Source organism: Oryzias melastigma, linkage group LG17, assembly GCF_002922805.2.
Source record: "Oryzias melastigma strain HK-1 linkage group LG17, ASM292280v2, whole genome shotgun sequence".
In the NCBI taxonomy this organism is placed as follows: domain Eukaryota; kingdom Metazoa; phylum Chordata; class Actinopteri; order Beloniformes; family Adrianichthyidae; genus Oryzias; species Oryzias melastigma.
In genome coordinates, this window is record NC_050528.1 from 25,624,130 (window position 1) to 25,637,186 (window position 13,057).

A 13,057-nucleotide genomic window follows, 5' to 3' on the forward strand; every position below is an offset into this window, starting at 1 on the left:
TTGGCCGAATACGAAATCTTCCCCTACCACTCAAATTGTATGGGGCATTTGGAGGGGTAGGGTTTTTTTCTAGGGCTAACCTTCGCAGCAGAAGGATGCCGAGCCCTCCGCCATGACGGTGTCCTGCGTTGCGCTGTGCCGTGGAGAAGTGCTTTTCTTCATGCGGGTGTGCTCTGATGCACAGAAGTTTACCTTAAAAAGTAAGTCATGACTTTTTGTATTACCACGACCTTCTTAAAGTTATAAATTCAATGCTGTTATGTATTTGAGAGCGCTAGCAGCTCCACACTATACATGACCAGCGACTATTGATGACATCATCCAGTGGGAGAGACGTACAAATTTGAAGACCCATATCTCTCCATTTGGAAGGCTAAATGTAGGCATAGGGAGAACCCATAGTTGTAGGCGAGAAATTCTGATTCAGACCAACTGGTCACGAAGACAAATACTCATTTTGCCAAAGACATTTAAAAATGTTTAGAGGATGGAATTGAAGGAAAAAAAAATAATTATAATAGTTGTCCTCTGTGTTTTTATATTAACATTTGTAATTCATTGGTATTCATTGGTAAGACATTTACCAAACTTAGTTTGCTGAGCAAAAAATAGGCAAATTATTATAATTAGAAAATAAAACAACTTCCTGTTGAATAGATTGCTACAAGTCTTGACATCCATTAAGATTCACTAAACCCACCCAACCAGATCAGAATCTACATCTGTTTCAGTCTCTAAACCTGCAGTTGCTTATAGAAGCACCATTGACGATTTCCTGCCATCAGCAACAGTCATGAGCTATCTGAGCAATCTTGTGCATTCTCTGATGTTTTCTTTCCACCTCTAATTGGAAGATTGCAGGTTTGGTTCCTGCCTTGCCCTTCCAACACCCAACATTGTTTCGGGTGGTCATAGGTTGGCTCCAGCGTAAGGCAGCTGCCATCACTGTGTGAATGGAACTGTGACTGAAGCGCTTTGGACCTTCTAAGACCTTCTAAAAAGTTATATATAAATATACAGTAAATATCTAAGTATGTGCCATTTACCTCTTCTTCTGCCATTTTCTCTTCCTACCTCCTGGTACCATGCCATGCAAAATAGTTTTTACTAGGCCATAATCTTGTCATGATTCCATACCAGGATATTTTTCTATACGATCCTTAAGCTGTCACGTACACTGATGGCTGTGGATGACGTCCTGTTGCACACTTCCTTATTGGTGATGTGGTCCATGCATGAAATACTCAGGAATTTTCAGAAGCATTTCATTTCCACAATCCATCTTATTGAAGATTTGTGATTCGCATGCATACAAGAATATTGAAAAGACAAAGAGTATGCATGAGTCTGATTTTTGATGTCATGGAGACGATTCTGATCAGATTAGATCAGATTTATCTCAGCTTCACCACCGTTATCTTTGTAAATTGACATATAAATGTGCCAAGGATTGTTCCTCCATGTCTTGCAAAGTGTTCAGGTTTTAGATTGGAGACACTGGTTTTCTGTTTTTTTTCAGTCGAACTAAATATTTAATAAGCATATTTACATCACCACTTTTTCTGATATTAATCAAAGGTGTTGTGTCTACTGTAATGCATTTTAATGTAAACTGTGTCCTAAAGTAATTCAATCTTTAGGTTAAAAAATCCCATTACACAAAGTAAGGTAATGCAGAAACAGACAGGGGGATTGCTGACTAGCTTAATGACATTTTTGTTACTTTTGAGGCTGTAAGAATGAAGCAGCTCCGGGCTTCTTCCTGCTCCCTCAAATAATATTTGCCTTGTTAGAAAAAGAGCAGGATTCTGCATTCCGTATCAGTATTTGAGACAAAGAAAAAAATGAGAAACAGAAAACTCGAGAACTCTGTCATCCCTGAATCCAAAAGGCTGTGCAATAGGAGTAGGCAGACTTGGTAAGAAAAAAAAAAATAAATAAAGATCCTTGAATAATTGAATGAATCAAATGATTTCAACTTCAGAATTCAAGAGTTACAAGTCAAGGAGGCAAAAATAGATGCAGATTTATCATTAAAACAGGAACAAAGTGCATGTGAATCATTTAAATGAGGAACTTGACAGTGACTTGGCGAAGGAAAAGAAGACATTTTTTTCAAATTGAACATTTTAACACATTTAATTGAATGTATTTAACATATGCAAGAACCTGTTCTATTTGAACAGGTTGGCAGGTCTCGATATTCATAGATTTCTCACACCTCAATTTTTTTAATAACCATTATCAGTCAGAGTGGAGAAGAAAAAGATTTTCTGTGACAATATCAGTATGGTTTATTACTTTGATTTTTAAAGGAGATTCTGGGCTTGTTTGAATCTGATTATGTTTTTCTACAGGTTTTATCAAATACTAAATAAATGCTGTTTTATAACCTTAGGGCGTCTGTGTAATTTGTTTCAAATCTGTCTGCTTTAGGGAGATACTAAGGAGTGATCACGAAAGGGTGGAACAAATTTGTAAAGAAATTAGAAAGCTCCTCAAATAAAAAGGCTGCTCTTACTTTGGTGCAAACTAAAATAAAATTCAAGGAGACCTACTTCCATACTGGTGAGATTGCAACGATGAGTCCCTGCAAACCAGCCGCTGTTGGAGCACTGGTTGATGTCCACGTTCTGCAGGTTAACGTCCACACGGACAACACCTCTGTCAATAAAAAAAAAAAACAACACGTAAACAGATCAGTAGACTTACTTTTGAGGATGCAAAGAATAAAAAGTCATGCATATCAATTAAAAAAAAGACATTCAGCTTTGCAACAGTGTTTGCAAATGATCAAAACAGTAATGACAGAGCAACAGATGTCTATACATGACAGGAGAAAATGTCTTTTCATCTTCTGTCAACAACAATAATGCTATTAATGATTGTTTGTTCTAACTGCAGTTAACAGTGTTTTTTAGCACACATATATTCTTAATTTCAATCACATACTATTACTTTTATGTAGTTTTCTCAAGATGAAAAGACAGAAGTAAGCAAGAATTAAAGAAGCTTCCACCTTCCATGCTCAAAACTTTGAGCCATTTGGATTTTTTGAGTGACAGTTAAAATTCAAAGGGTCAAATTTGCTCAAGTGTTGGGGATAAATGTTATAACTGCAACTGCAATGTGACTTTTGGGCTGTAATCTTATTTCTCTGTTTTCTTGTTGTTTTCTAATCGAAAATAAGAAAAAATTATTATATCACCGTCCTGCTTTTATTTTTATTTTGAAGGAGGCAGCAGGTTTATGGAGTATATTGATTGATGCAGCAGTGGATCATCACTCTCCCGTTCTGCAAAGTGACTGAAGTTGAATATTTTAGAGGAAATTTTGAGGGTGGTGATTGCATTACAGCATGAAACAGAATTTACTTTAACCACTGCCAAAAAAAGACATAAAACTGCTTGTGCTTTGGAGCTAAGCCCAGTTTCTGTCCATGAGTCTCTTCATCACACTCCCAAACACAGACAAAACTCTGCTGCTCTTTTATTAGGACATTATTCCCGTGACTGACATTTATGTTGTACCAAGCACAAATTTTGAAGTCCAGCTATGGGGTGCAGGTATAATATTGGGGGCTGGATGTCTTGAGTTTAGGATGTCATATCCCCCTGAGCCCCTAGAATGCATAGAAAACCATGCTGTCATCGTATTAGTTCATCTATCTATTTATCTGTCTTCGTTTTTGATCTATTTGAAATGTCTTATATATGTTTTGTGTTAAATGTTCTTCCTGACACTACCCCCTGCATTTACCGGGTTAGGGACAGGACCAAGTAGGACACTGAGTGGTAACCTGTTTAGGCTATATTTGTCGTTTTTTTCTACTTTTATGTTTGACTGTCTTTTTTTCTATTTGTCTGCTAATCCATCATCACGTTCTTTTTTCTTTTTTTAAGTTTGCTTGTTTTCATTTTTCGTGGGTTCTATTGTCATTTTTATTTGTGGTTTTTGTGGGCCATCACATTTAGCATACACACACCCCCCGTGCCCAGGTGAACTTTAAATTTATTTATAGATTTGCTTGAATCAACAGTGAACTTTAGTCATTTTGAAACTGGTTTCCATCCTTAAAAAGACAGGTCCTGATAATGTTAATGATTATGTAATGTCCTCATGAGACTATGATAACAAGTATACACACCCAAACACACTCCCCGTGCCCAGGTGAACTTTAAATTTATTTTATAGATTTGCCCTGAATCAACAGTGAACTTTAGTCATTTTGAAACTGGTTTCCATGCTTAAAAAGACGGGTCCTGATAGCGTTGATGATTATGTAATGTCCTCATGAGACTATGATAACAAGTATACACACACACCCTCCTTTCTCTTTAAGGATGATTCAAGTTCTTCAAACAAAGGAGAGGCCAAAATGTGTTCTCTCCTTCTTTGTGATGCAAAGTGTAACACCTGTTTCTACCATCTGCCTGCAAACTGAAGTGGATGAGTATAAAGAGGCGTTTGGCCAATATGTCTAATCAAATATATAAACAGTTGGTAAACAAGGAACAAAATATGAAAAAGAGTTTTTATAATAGGCTAAAGCTGAATATTATGAACTAAAAAATCCACTGCATAAAAGTAGACACTACAGTTATTATATTATACTATTCATTTTTTGTATATATTAATGTTTTTAAACCACAATAAACACATATTTTATGTTAAAGAGATCAGTTTCTGTGTGAAAAACAGCAACTCAAAGGATTTTTGCTCCAACTCACTCAGTTGAAAATCGTGTTTTTGGTGTTTTTATCATGTTCTTGTGCCATTTTTCTCATGATCGAGGACATATGTTAAGAAAATAAAGCTTGAAATTGTACTTCTCTGTATTTCTTTATTCAAATTCTGTTGGAAAAAGATACTTTTGCTACGTAGGACCATTCTACTGGATCAACTTGCAAACAAATAGATCCATGTACGTCTTTGTTTTCCTCGTCTGAGCTGACATCTGGCTCAAAACTGTACAGCAGGATAATCAAATATTGATTGCCATTCTTGTTGCATCAGTAACGTTAGCTCTGGGTTGTGAGAGGCTGTAAGCTAGCAGGAGAGAGTGTAAACAAAGGGATGATGGGAAGAGGGGGGAGGGGTTACTGAGCGCCAACAATCCATCCACAACTCAGAGGTGAATTTCTAATGAACTCTTGCCAGAAACTATGTCCCAGAAAACAACACAGTTTTATTGATGATTTGGCTAAAATTTGCATAATTATAATTAAAAGACCACTGGAAACGCTTAGACGATCAGAGTGAGGCTTTGAGGTTATTCCTCACTGGTCAATTTGTTGTAAGTTATTCCACATTCTACTGTAAAAGGTGTCGGTGTGTGTTATTGTCAGAAACCAGTAGACCTGTGGCTCACAATACAGAGGAAAAACAGCTTTTAATGAATAAAATCAAACCATGAAGCATAAACAAAACAAGTGGAGTGTCAAAGTAGATGACCAGAAGATCAGGCACTTAAACACACTGACGATGAGGGGCTGAAATGAAGACAGCTATGGATGAAAGCAGACTGTGACTGGGATAAACAAGCCTGAAATGGGATATTTCAAGAACCAAGAAAATATAAACTAACAAACAAACAAACCCAAAGGGCATAATCCTCACATTAAAGGCATGTTTGCTTTTTTGGCTGTTGATGTCTTTGTTTTAGTGTGTTTTTGCCAAATTGCTGCATGTTGCACCATTGAATCCAGCGTTCCTGGCAGACTAGAAGAAATTATCAAAGCAGTTTAAACAGAAAACACATTTGTATGTTTATTTAGCTTTGAAAGTTCCTGGTTAGGAAGCTAAATAAAAAGTTTTAAAAAATGTTGCAAAATAAACTCATTGGGATTTTTGCTTGTGGGGAGGAGATAGAGAATATATTATGTAAACATTCAGAAGATTTTCTGTCCACGGCCAATCTACTTTCTATTTTTAGGAATCTCATCATAGGACTGGGATTTGGTGGAAGAAGCAGCCAGTTACAGGGAGTGGAGTGTGCAGAAAAGATGAACACATCCACAGCAAATATGATGTTTGCTTACTAAAAATGCAGTTTTCATGTACCTAAGAGCTCATCCTGCTGATCTTGTAAGTACTGACCTAAAAATATCCCACTTAAAAAGTAGCTCTTAATAATCCTGAAGAAGGCTCATTATGACTTTTGTTTTATGAGATATTTCATTTTCAGCTCTTTCTGTTCTTCAGGGAGACTTCTTCATAGAAGATGAGCAGCTTTAGAAATGTCTTCTTGTGATTAAAGTCCGGTTGCCCTAAAGAACAAAATCCTTTGACAACATGACCTGGATAACTGAGAATCTATACAGATATTTCCACTTCAATTTAATTCAGTTTCTTTGTGAAGCACCACTTCACAATCAGATTAGTCTCAATGCTAAATTCAGAGACTGTAAGAAAAATGTCAAACTGATTCAACTTTTTAATTATTTTATAATATAATTCAGTTTGGCTCAAATCAAGTCAGCACAATTGGTTGTGATAATTAAAAAATACTTGTAAAAAAAGTACACATAGATGTTTTGATGTAATCATTGATAATAAGCATGTTTTTGGGCAACAATGGAAAATATTTGATAAGATAAAATAACTTTTAGTGTAACAGGTGAGTGAAAGTCTATAAAACTAGACATATCTTTTTAGATTATTATATTTTATCAAAATAATTTCTAAAGCTTAAAAAAGAATTTAAAAAAAATCCAAACATTGACTGTATATGAGAACTGGAGCAAGTTGTAAGAACAAATCAATCAAACATTTTGAATGTTTTATTTTTATTGAGGCATCTGATTGGTTGGTTGATAACTTGAATAACTAACTGGTTCTCATATACAGTCAGTGATTCCAGATTTTCTTTTGAAACCCCCATCCATATTCTGCAGTTGGGTGACTTTGCTTTCATGCCCCTGCTTATGGAGCTCACAAAGACAGAACAGTTTCACATAAACTTCTAAAACAACCGGTTTAAAAATCTCCTCCGATCATCTTTTGATCTGTTATAAAAGGGTGGCCAGAGGTCTTTTTATTACAAATGTCCCATTCTTATGCAAATTTAAGAAAAAAAAAGTTTACTAGGACAGTTCCAGCAAAGTGACAGTAGTTCATTATTCGCCTGCGTTGTGGGTGGGAGTGTTGACACAGAGCAACCCCGCCCCCCTTCCCCTCCCCATTGCAGAGCAGAGTCTGTGGCCCACCCAGAGTATTTTCTATATCACAAATAAGCTCGTTTTTCAAACACCATCTTTTTCATCTGCTCCTGATTTTCAACAATTTGTGCTTTATATTTTAATTTGTGCTGTCAATCAATCAAAAAAAATCCACGTTGTTGTGTTGAAGTAGTCCGCTTTTTTTGTGAAAAAGCATTTAAACCGAAAAAATAACATGAATAAAGTAATAAAATAGATTGAATCTGTTTTCTTTTGTAAGTGACAGTTGTATTAATGAGGTAATGCCCTACAAAGTGTGCATTATCAGAAATTAATGCACGCCATGGAAGGAACTGTCCGACATGAAGTGGAAGACGATTGCTTTGCTAAGCGTAACTAATTTACATGAATAAATTTGATTGTGTATTATTTAAAAATGCGTTAACCCACTGTTGTTGACAACCCTAAATTTAATACATGTCCTCTATCTTCATTAAAAATGCCACAAAAACAATATTTTCATTGGAGTGGATCTTTAAAAAATATGCCCCTCCTCCCTCTGTGTTTGGCTACACTCCTAAGACAATAAAAACAAAGTTTGGAGATTTGAAACCAGGCGGGTGATAGTATTTAGTATGACTTCTACAGGTTTTAATCCCGCAAATGCTCACCTATCTTGGAATTGGAACAGGACCGGTTCATATTGATGCTAAAGTGAACAACTCCCTTCAGAACCAAGCCAACAAACCAGTTAAAGCAATATTACGTGTGCTTGCTTGTTTGGTCTGAACCAGAAGTGGCATAAGCGTACCTTGGTTCAAACCAAGGTAGGCGTGAAAACACTCCTAGCTGTGTCCAGATCAAGTCAGAAGAGACCTGGCCTAATTGTGGGCGGGGCATCACCAGAAACTGCTCATGTGAAAGAGAGGTGGAAGAGACAGAAGTACGTAAAGTTATATATCCGAAGTTGTTCGTAAAAATTCTATGAAGTATTTGTGAGTTTGTGGCTTGTCTCTGCGGTGCAGGATGTCTCTTAAGTAATGGAAGCTTCAACAGGCTCCAAACCCTTGAGACCTTAAACAGGAAGAGAGAAGTATTGAATAATATCAAAGGATGGATTAAATTTCCAGCTCCAGTGCAATAAAAAAATTTCTCAATAGTCAGCTTTTGAAACATGACTTCATATTTGTAAGACGGCATTTTCCTGATATTCTCTGACCTCTTCTTCTGCGTTACAAAAGGAGATTTTAATAAATATTTTTGCAACTTTCTGCAGCCAAAACAAAAAAAATGTCATATGTAAAATGTGAAATTCACGTAAGTTTACTCAATACCCTCTTAACTAAGCTAAGGTTGTGAATAAATGTAGATATGAATCCAACAGCTGAATTTCTTTAGTTGCACTTAGTGTTTTTTAGTTGCCCCAGGCTGCAGAAACAAGTAAGCGGTGCGTTTCTCTGAGCTAATTGCACATGCGGTTTTATTTGGGTAATATCCCAGATGGGTAAACCCATCATTTATGGCAACAACCACTGCATCACAGACAGGAATAGCAACCTTAACATTTGCGGGCTCCGTTAGAGAGATGTTTAAGTTCTCTCCAGCTGCTGTAAATGCCTGAGGGGTTCTTTAGAAAGCTATAATTGAAAAGAAGGCTGATTTTTAAAAGAAACATTTTCAGACTTGTGTTTTTATGGTGCAGAGATTACAGCTCTTTAAAACGATGAAAGCAGCTCCCTGTCAATGGTAGAGTCCCCCTCCCCAGAGCCGGCGGTGATGCAGCATTTTGCTCAGGGACTTGTGGCTGGCAGTTGCCAGGTTGAGCCCCAACTGACAGAAACACAAACCTCTGAGTATTGTTTGTGTCACAAGTGGGTCTGTTCAAAGTGTCTCGCAGCTGCAGTGAAAAATGTCTGTGCTTAGCTACAATTGTTATGGGATGGGGGATATATTAGTGAGCTAGTGGGTTTGAAACCAAAACTTGGTATTTTTCCATTTCGGACACACCATCCATCAAGCCATTTATCTGCACAACCTGCTGAATGAGGTCACGAGGTTGCTGGAGCCAATCCACCTTCTGTTAGGCGAAGGCGGAGTACAGCAGTGCGTTGCAGGTTCACACACATGTATATCTGAAAGTGTTGAAATTAGGAGTTTACCATTAAATTCTGTCCCAGCACTCATTTGTTTCAAGTTACTGACAGTAAGATGACCAACTCTAGCTCTGGAAAAACAATAACACATCATTACCCTCCACCACTGTGCTTTACATGAATTAAAAGATTCTCAACTGATCAGTTTGACTCTTTTTTTTGCTGACACAATTTGTCAAGTGTCCACATTCAGTACACAAAAAAGATAAAAAATAAAAAAATAACTTTTAGTTTGGTCATGCAGAAATGGGGGAATTAATTTTCAACAGTGGACACTTTTTGTGATGATTCAATGTCCTAATAGGGTAAAAACTGTTAAGTAATAAGTTAAAAAAATTAAAGTTCACCATGACAAGTTTTTATATTTTTATTATTTTACAAAAACATTACTAGAAGTGTTTTAATATCGGAATTTTTAACTAAAATCCCTCAACCTAAATGTCTTAAAAACACTTTTCATGTTGATCTGATGAAGATGATTTTTACTTATTACTTTTTCTATTTTTATAATCATTCTTTGATAAATACAATCTGCACTAATTGTCTTTTTTAATGAGAATATTTCGATTTTTACTGCATTAGCAAATGAAGATGATTTACTAATTACTTTTTGTATTATCATAAGTGTCTTTTTTCAATGAGAATATTAGATTATTGGTACAGATTAATATAAATGATTTGTTGTGGATGCTTTGAAATTTACATCAATGATATTAATGATCCTTAATAGCCTGAATCCATTAATATTTGATATTAAGTCCTGAACCGGATATTGATGATTCGTGTAGAGAAAATGGTATGGTCGAGTCGGGGTGGGATTATATAAGTTCGCTTCCTTCCACTCCCTTTCAAGTGATCTACTTGTGATTCACTAAGTGATATGTTATTTCATGTATTATGACCTGATTGCTTGAAATAAACCGTTTCATTCATTCATTCATTCATTCATTCATTCATTCATCTGACGCTTCTCTTTCCAAAATCTTCCAAAGCATAATAGCATGGGTTTATGACATTTCTTCCACTCTTTTTCCAGCAATAAATTAAATTCTTTTTGACAAACTTCCCATTTTATGTATTCAATCTTTCATGCACTGCACTAATATTTAAGATTAGGAGTAAGTGTAACATATTTTGCATTTATAGATATGTATAAATACAGAGGGATGGAAGGATGGATGGATGGATGGATGGATGGATGGATGGATGGATGGATGGATGGATGGAGAGAGACAGAGAGAGAAAGAGAGGTTTTAATTAATTTTTTTATTTTCCAATCTATGATCCTCAAATCAACTATTACAATCAATTTCAATTGTCTTAAGCTTGACATATCTTTGTATAGTTGTGTATCTCTTTAGTCTTCTTTAGTATTGTGGGGTTTTTTTGTTTGTTTGTTTGATTCTTTGACTAAATAAATTACAATTATTTTTTGTTTGGTTTTTTTTTATATTGTTTTCACTTAATTTTAAAGCTTATAAAAGGTAAGAAGTCATTTGTCTTCCAAAATATTAAAATTGTACACCTGAACGAGGTTGCTTTTATTAGTATACTTTACATATACACTCAAGTTTAGTGTTAAAGCACATGTTCAGCTAACCAGATGTTCTTTTTTTTTAATTAAATATCCCAAATTTTATCTTCTAAAAACTCAAATATACATACATATAGATGGTATGGTATTCATACTTTCATTTTAAAACTGAAACATGCATTAATCTACAGACTGACATTAGAATGTGTATAATAATCTTGACATAAAAGCTGTTTATCTCACTTTGGTGGAATTGAGTGTAGCCTCATATTGCTGATGTTTCATTGTTTATTCATGATCGTATCGATCATTTCCAGACTCTCAGGTTGGAGCCTTGAAACAAGAGATCCACGGGTGTTTTTGTGCACCTATAAGTGCCCTCCCTCCCATCCTCCCACCCCTGTAACCACAGCCAGCCCTTATAGATTCTCTCATAAACGCATTGTGTAAAAGCTATAGTATTCATTAGATTATCGCGGCACCGGTGGAGATGTACAGCGTTTGAAGGATGGGCTTATTAAAAGAGAAAGTGTCTGTTAAAGATGGAATCACTTGAGTAGCATCACTTGGTTAGTTCTTTAACCTTTCATTGGGTTGGATGTATTTTTGGGGTTACTTTTTGAAGGAATTTTATGGTTTTTTTAAACCAGACTTGTGTTTTTTTCTCTAAAAAAGTTATCTCTCTTTTAATCTCAGAGTTTGGTTATTTTTAACTCTGGAGTTTTCTGCATGAATCTTGTTTACATTATGATTATTGACAAAACTCCCATCATGATGTCATTTTTTATGAACAAAAGGGCAGAAAAACTTACCTGAACTCAGGAGCTGAGTTGCTCTTCAGCCCATAGAAGGCAGCAGACAATGTGAGCAGCCAGTAAGGCACAAACGTCCCGTGGTCACACTCCAAATACGGGGCAGACCACTTGATTTGGTTCTTCTTCAGAAGGTAACTTCCACCGTGGCCGTGGGGTCTCCTTCCATCCCTAAAGTCATTGAACCAGTCCGACTCCGGGCTCCTGATCTTCAGCTGGCGGTGCGCAGAGCTGGAGAAGTCCTCCAGCACCAGCTCATCCTCCACCCTCGTCGCCTGAAGGAAGACGTGGGGCCCCGGTGTCCGTGCGTCCGTGTGCAGGGTCACCACCGCCCTGTGGATCTTGGGGTCTCCCTCCAGGATGCTCTGCACCAGCGCGTGGTACCAGTGGACGTCCCTGCGCAGCGCGTGCTCGCGGGACCTGTTGGCTTGCAGGATCATGTTGAGGAAGTTTGTGGCGTGCGCCACCGTGTCCAGGACGCTGTGGAGCGAGTAGTGGGAGGCAACGTGGAGGTCCCCGCGCAGGCTGCTGAGCTCGTACCTCCGCGAGCAGTTGACCTGCCTCAGCGCAGAGGAGTCCCCGCTGTGCAGGAACGCGGTCACCACCCGGGGCAGGTCCTCCTCGATTTTGTGCGCCACCACGGCGCGCTCGGTGGCCGGGAGCGGGTGCGCGGTTGGACTCTGGGGCGGCTCCCTGCTTGCGCTCTGAGTGGTGAAGTCGGAGGGGTACTTGTAGTCTCTGTCGTTGTCTGACCACTCCACATAGCCGTAGTTTGATCCCAGAACGAGACCCGTTTGGAGAAGCAGCGGGACCACAATGAGAGCCATGGTTCCTGTTCACGCTGTCGGCGCTTAAAGAGTGGCGCGCATCACCAAACCTGATCTCTGTCCGTCAAGCGATCAACACTTTAATGAGCTGAATCAGACAAAACACCCTTCCACACAGCTCATCCGGGCATCTGTAATCTGGAAAAACAGACTTTCCTTTCATCCCTTTCCTTAAAAAGGGGATTCCTTGTGATTTTTTATGCAAAAAGAAATCCTACATCCCGACGCGCATCCATCCATCCATCCATGCTGCGCGCATCCTCACCAGTCCTCAATCCGCTCGAGATGACGAAGATCCGAGCAAATTGTAGGTGAAGTTGTGTCCCTCCCCATGAATGTCTGAAGCGATGCTCACCGGCGTGTGTGGTTGTTTCTCACCGCCCGTCTGCCGGAGGAGGGCGGAGCGTAGGAGCGACGGGAGCTGTCCGGTGCTGAAAGAGGCGCCTGTGGGAAGGAACGCGAGGGCGGAGGTGGTGATTAAGAGGAGAGGAGGAGGTGCAAGCTGACTGCGAGATCAAATACTTAGGGGGGGGGGGGGAATCATTTAATGAATGTTTATTCAATCCTAAAA

The 13,057-nt window shown here is 38.1% G+C and overlaps 1 protein-coding gene across 1 annotated transcript in view; it reads right to left on the reverse strand.

Moving 5' to 3' along the window:
- gpr158b (G protein-coupled receptor 158b) overlaps positions 1-13,057 on the reverse strand; it is an 83,846-nt gene extending 70,789 nt beyond the window's left edge. The window contains exons 1-2 of the mRNA XM_024273930.2: positions 11,660-13,057; positions 2,559-2,664 (exon numbers count right to left, since the gene is read on the reverse strand). Coding sequence (XP_024129698.1) covers positions 2,559-2,664; positions 11,660-12,486 — 933 coding nt within the window. The 5' untranslated portion in view covers positions 12,487-13,057. The remainder of the gene's footprint in view (positions 1-2,558; positions 2,665-11,659) is intronic.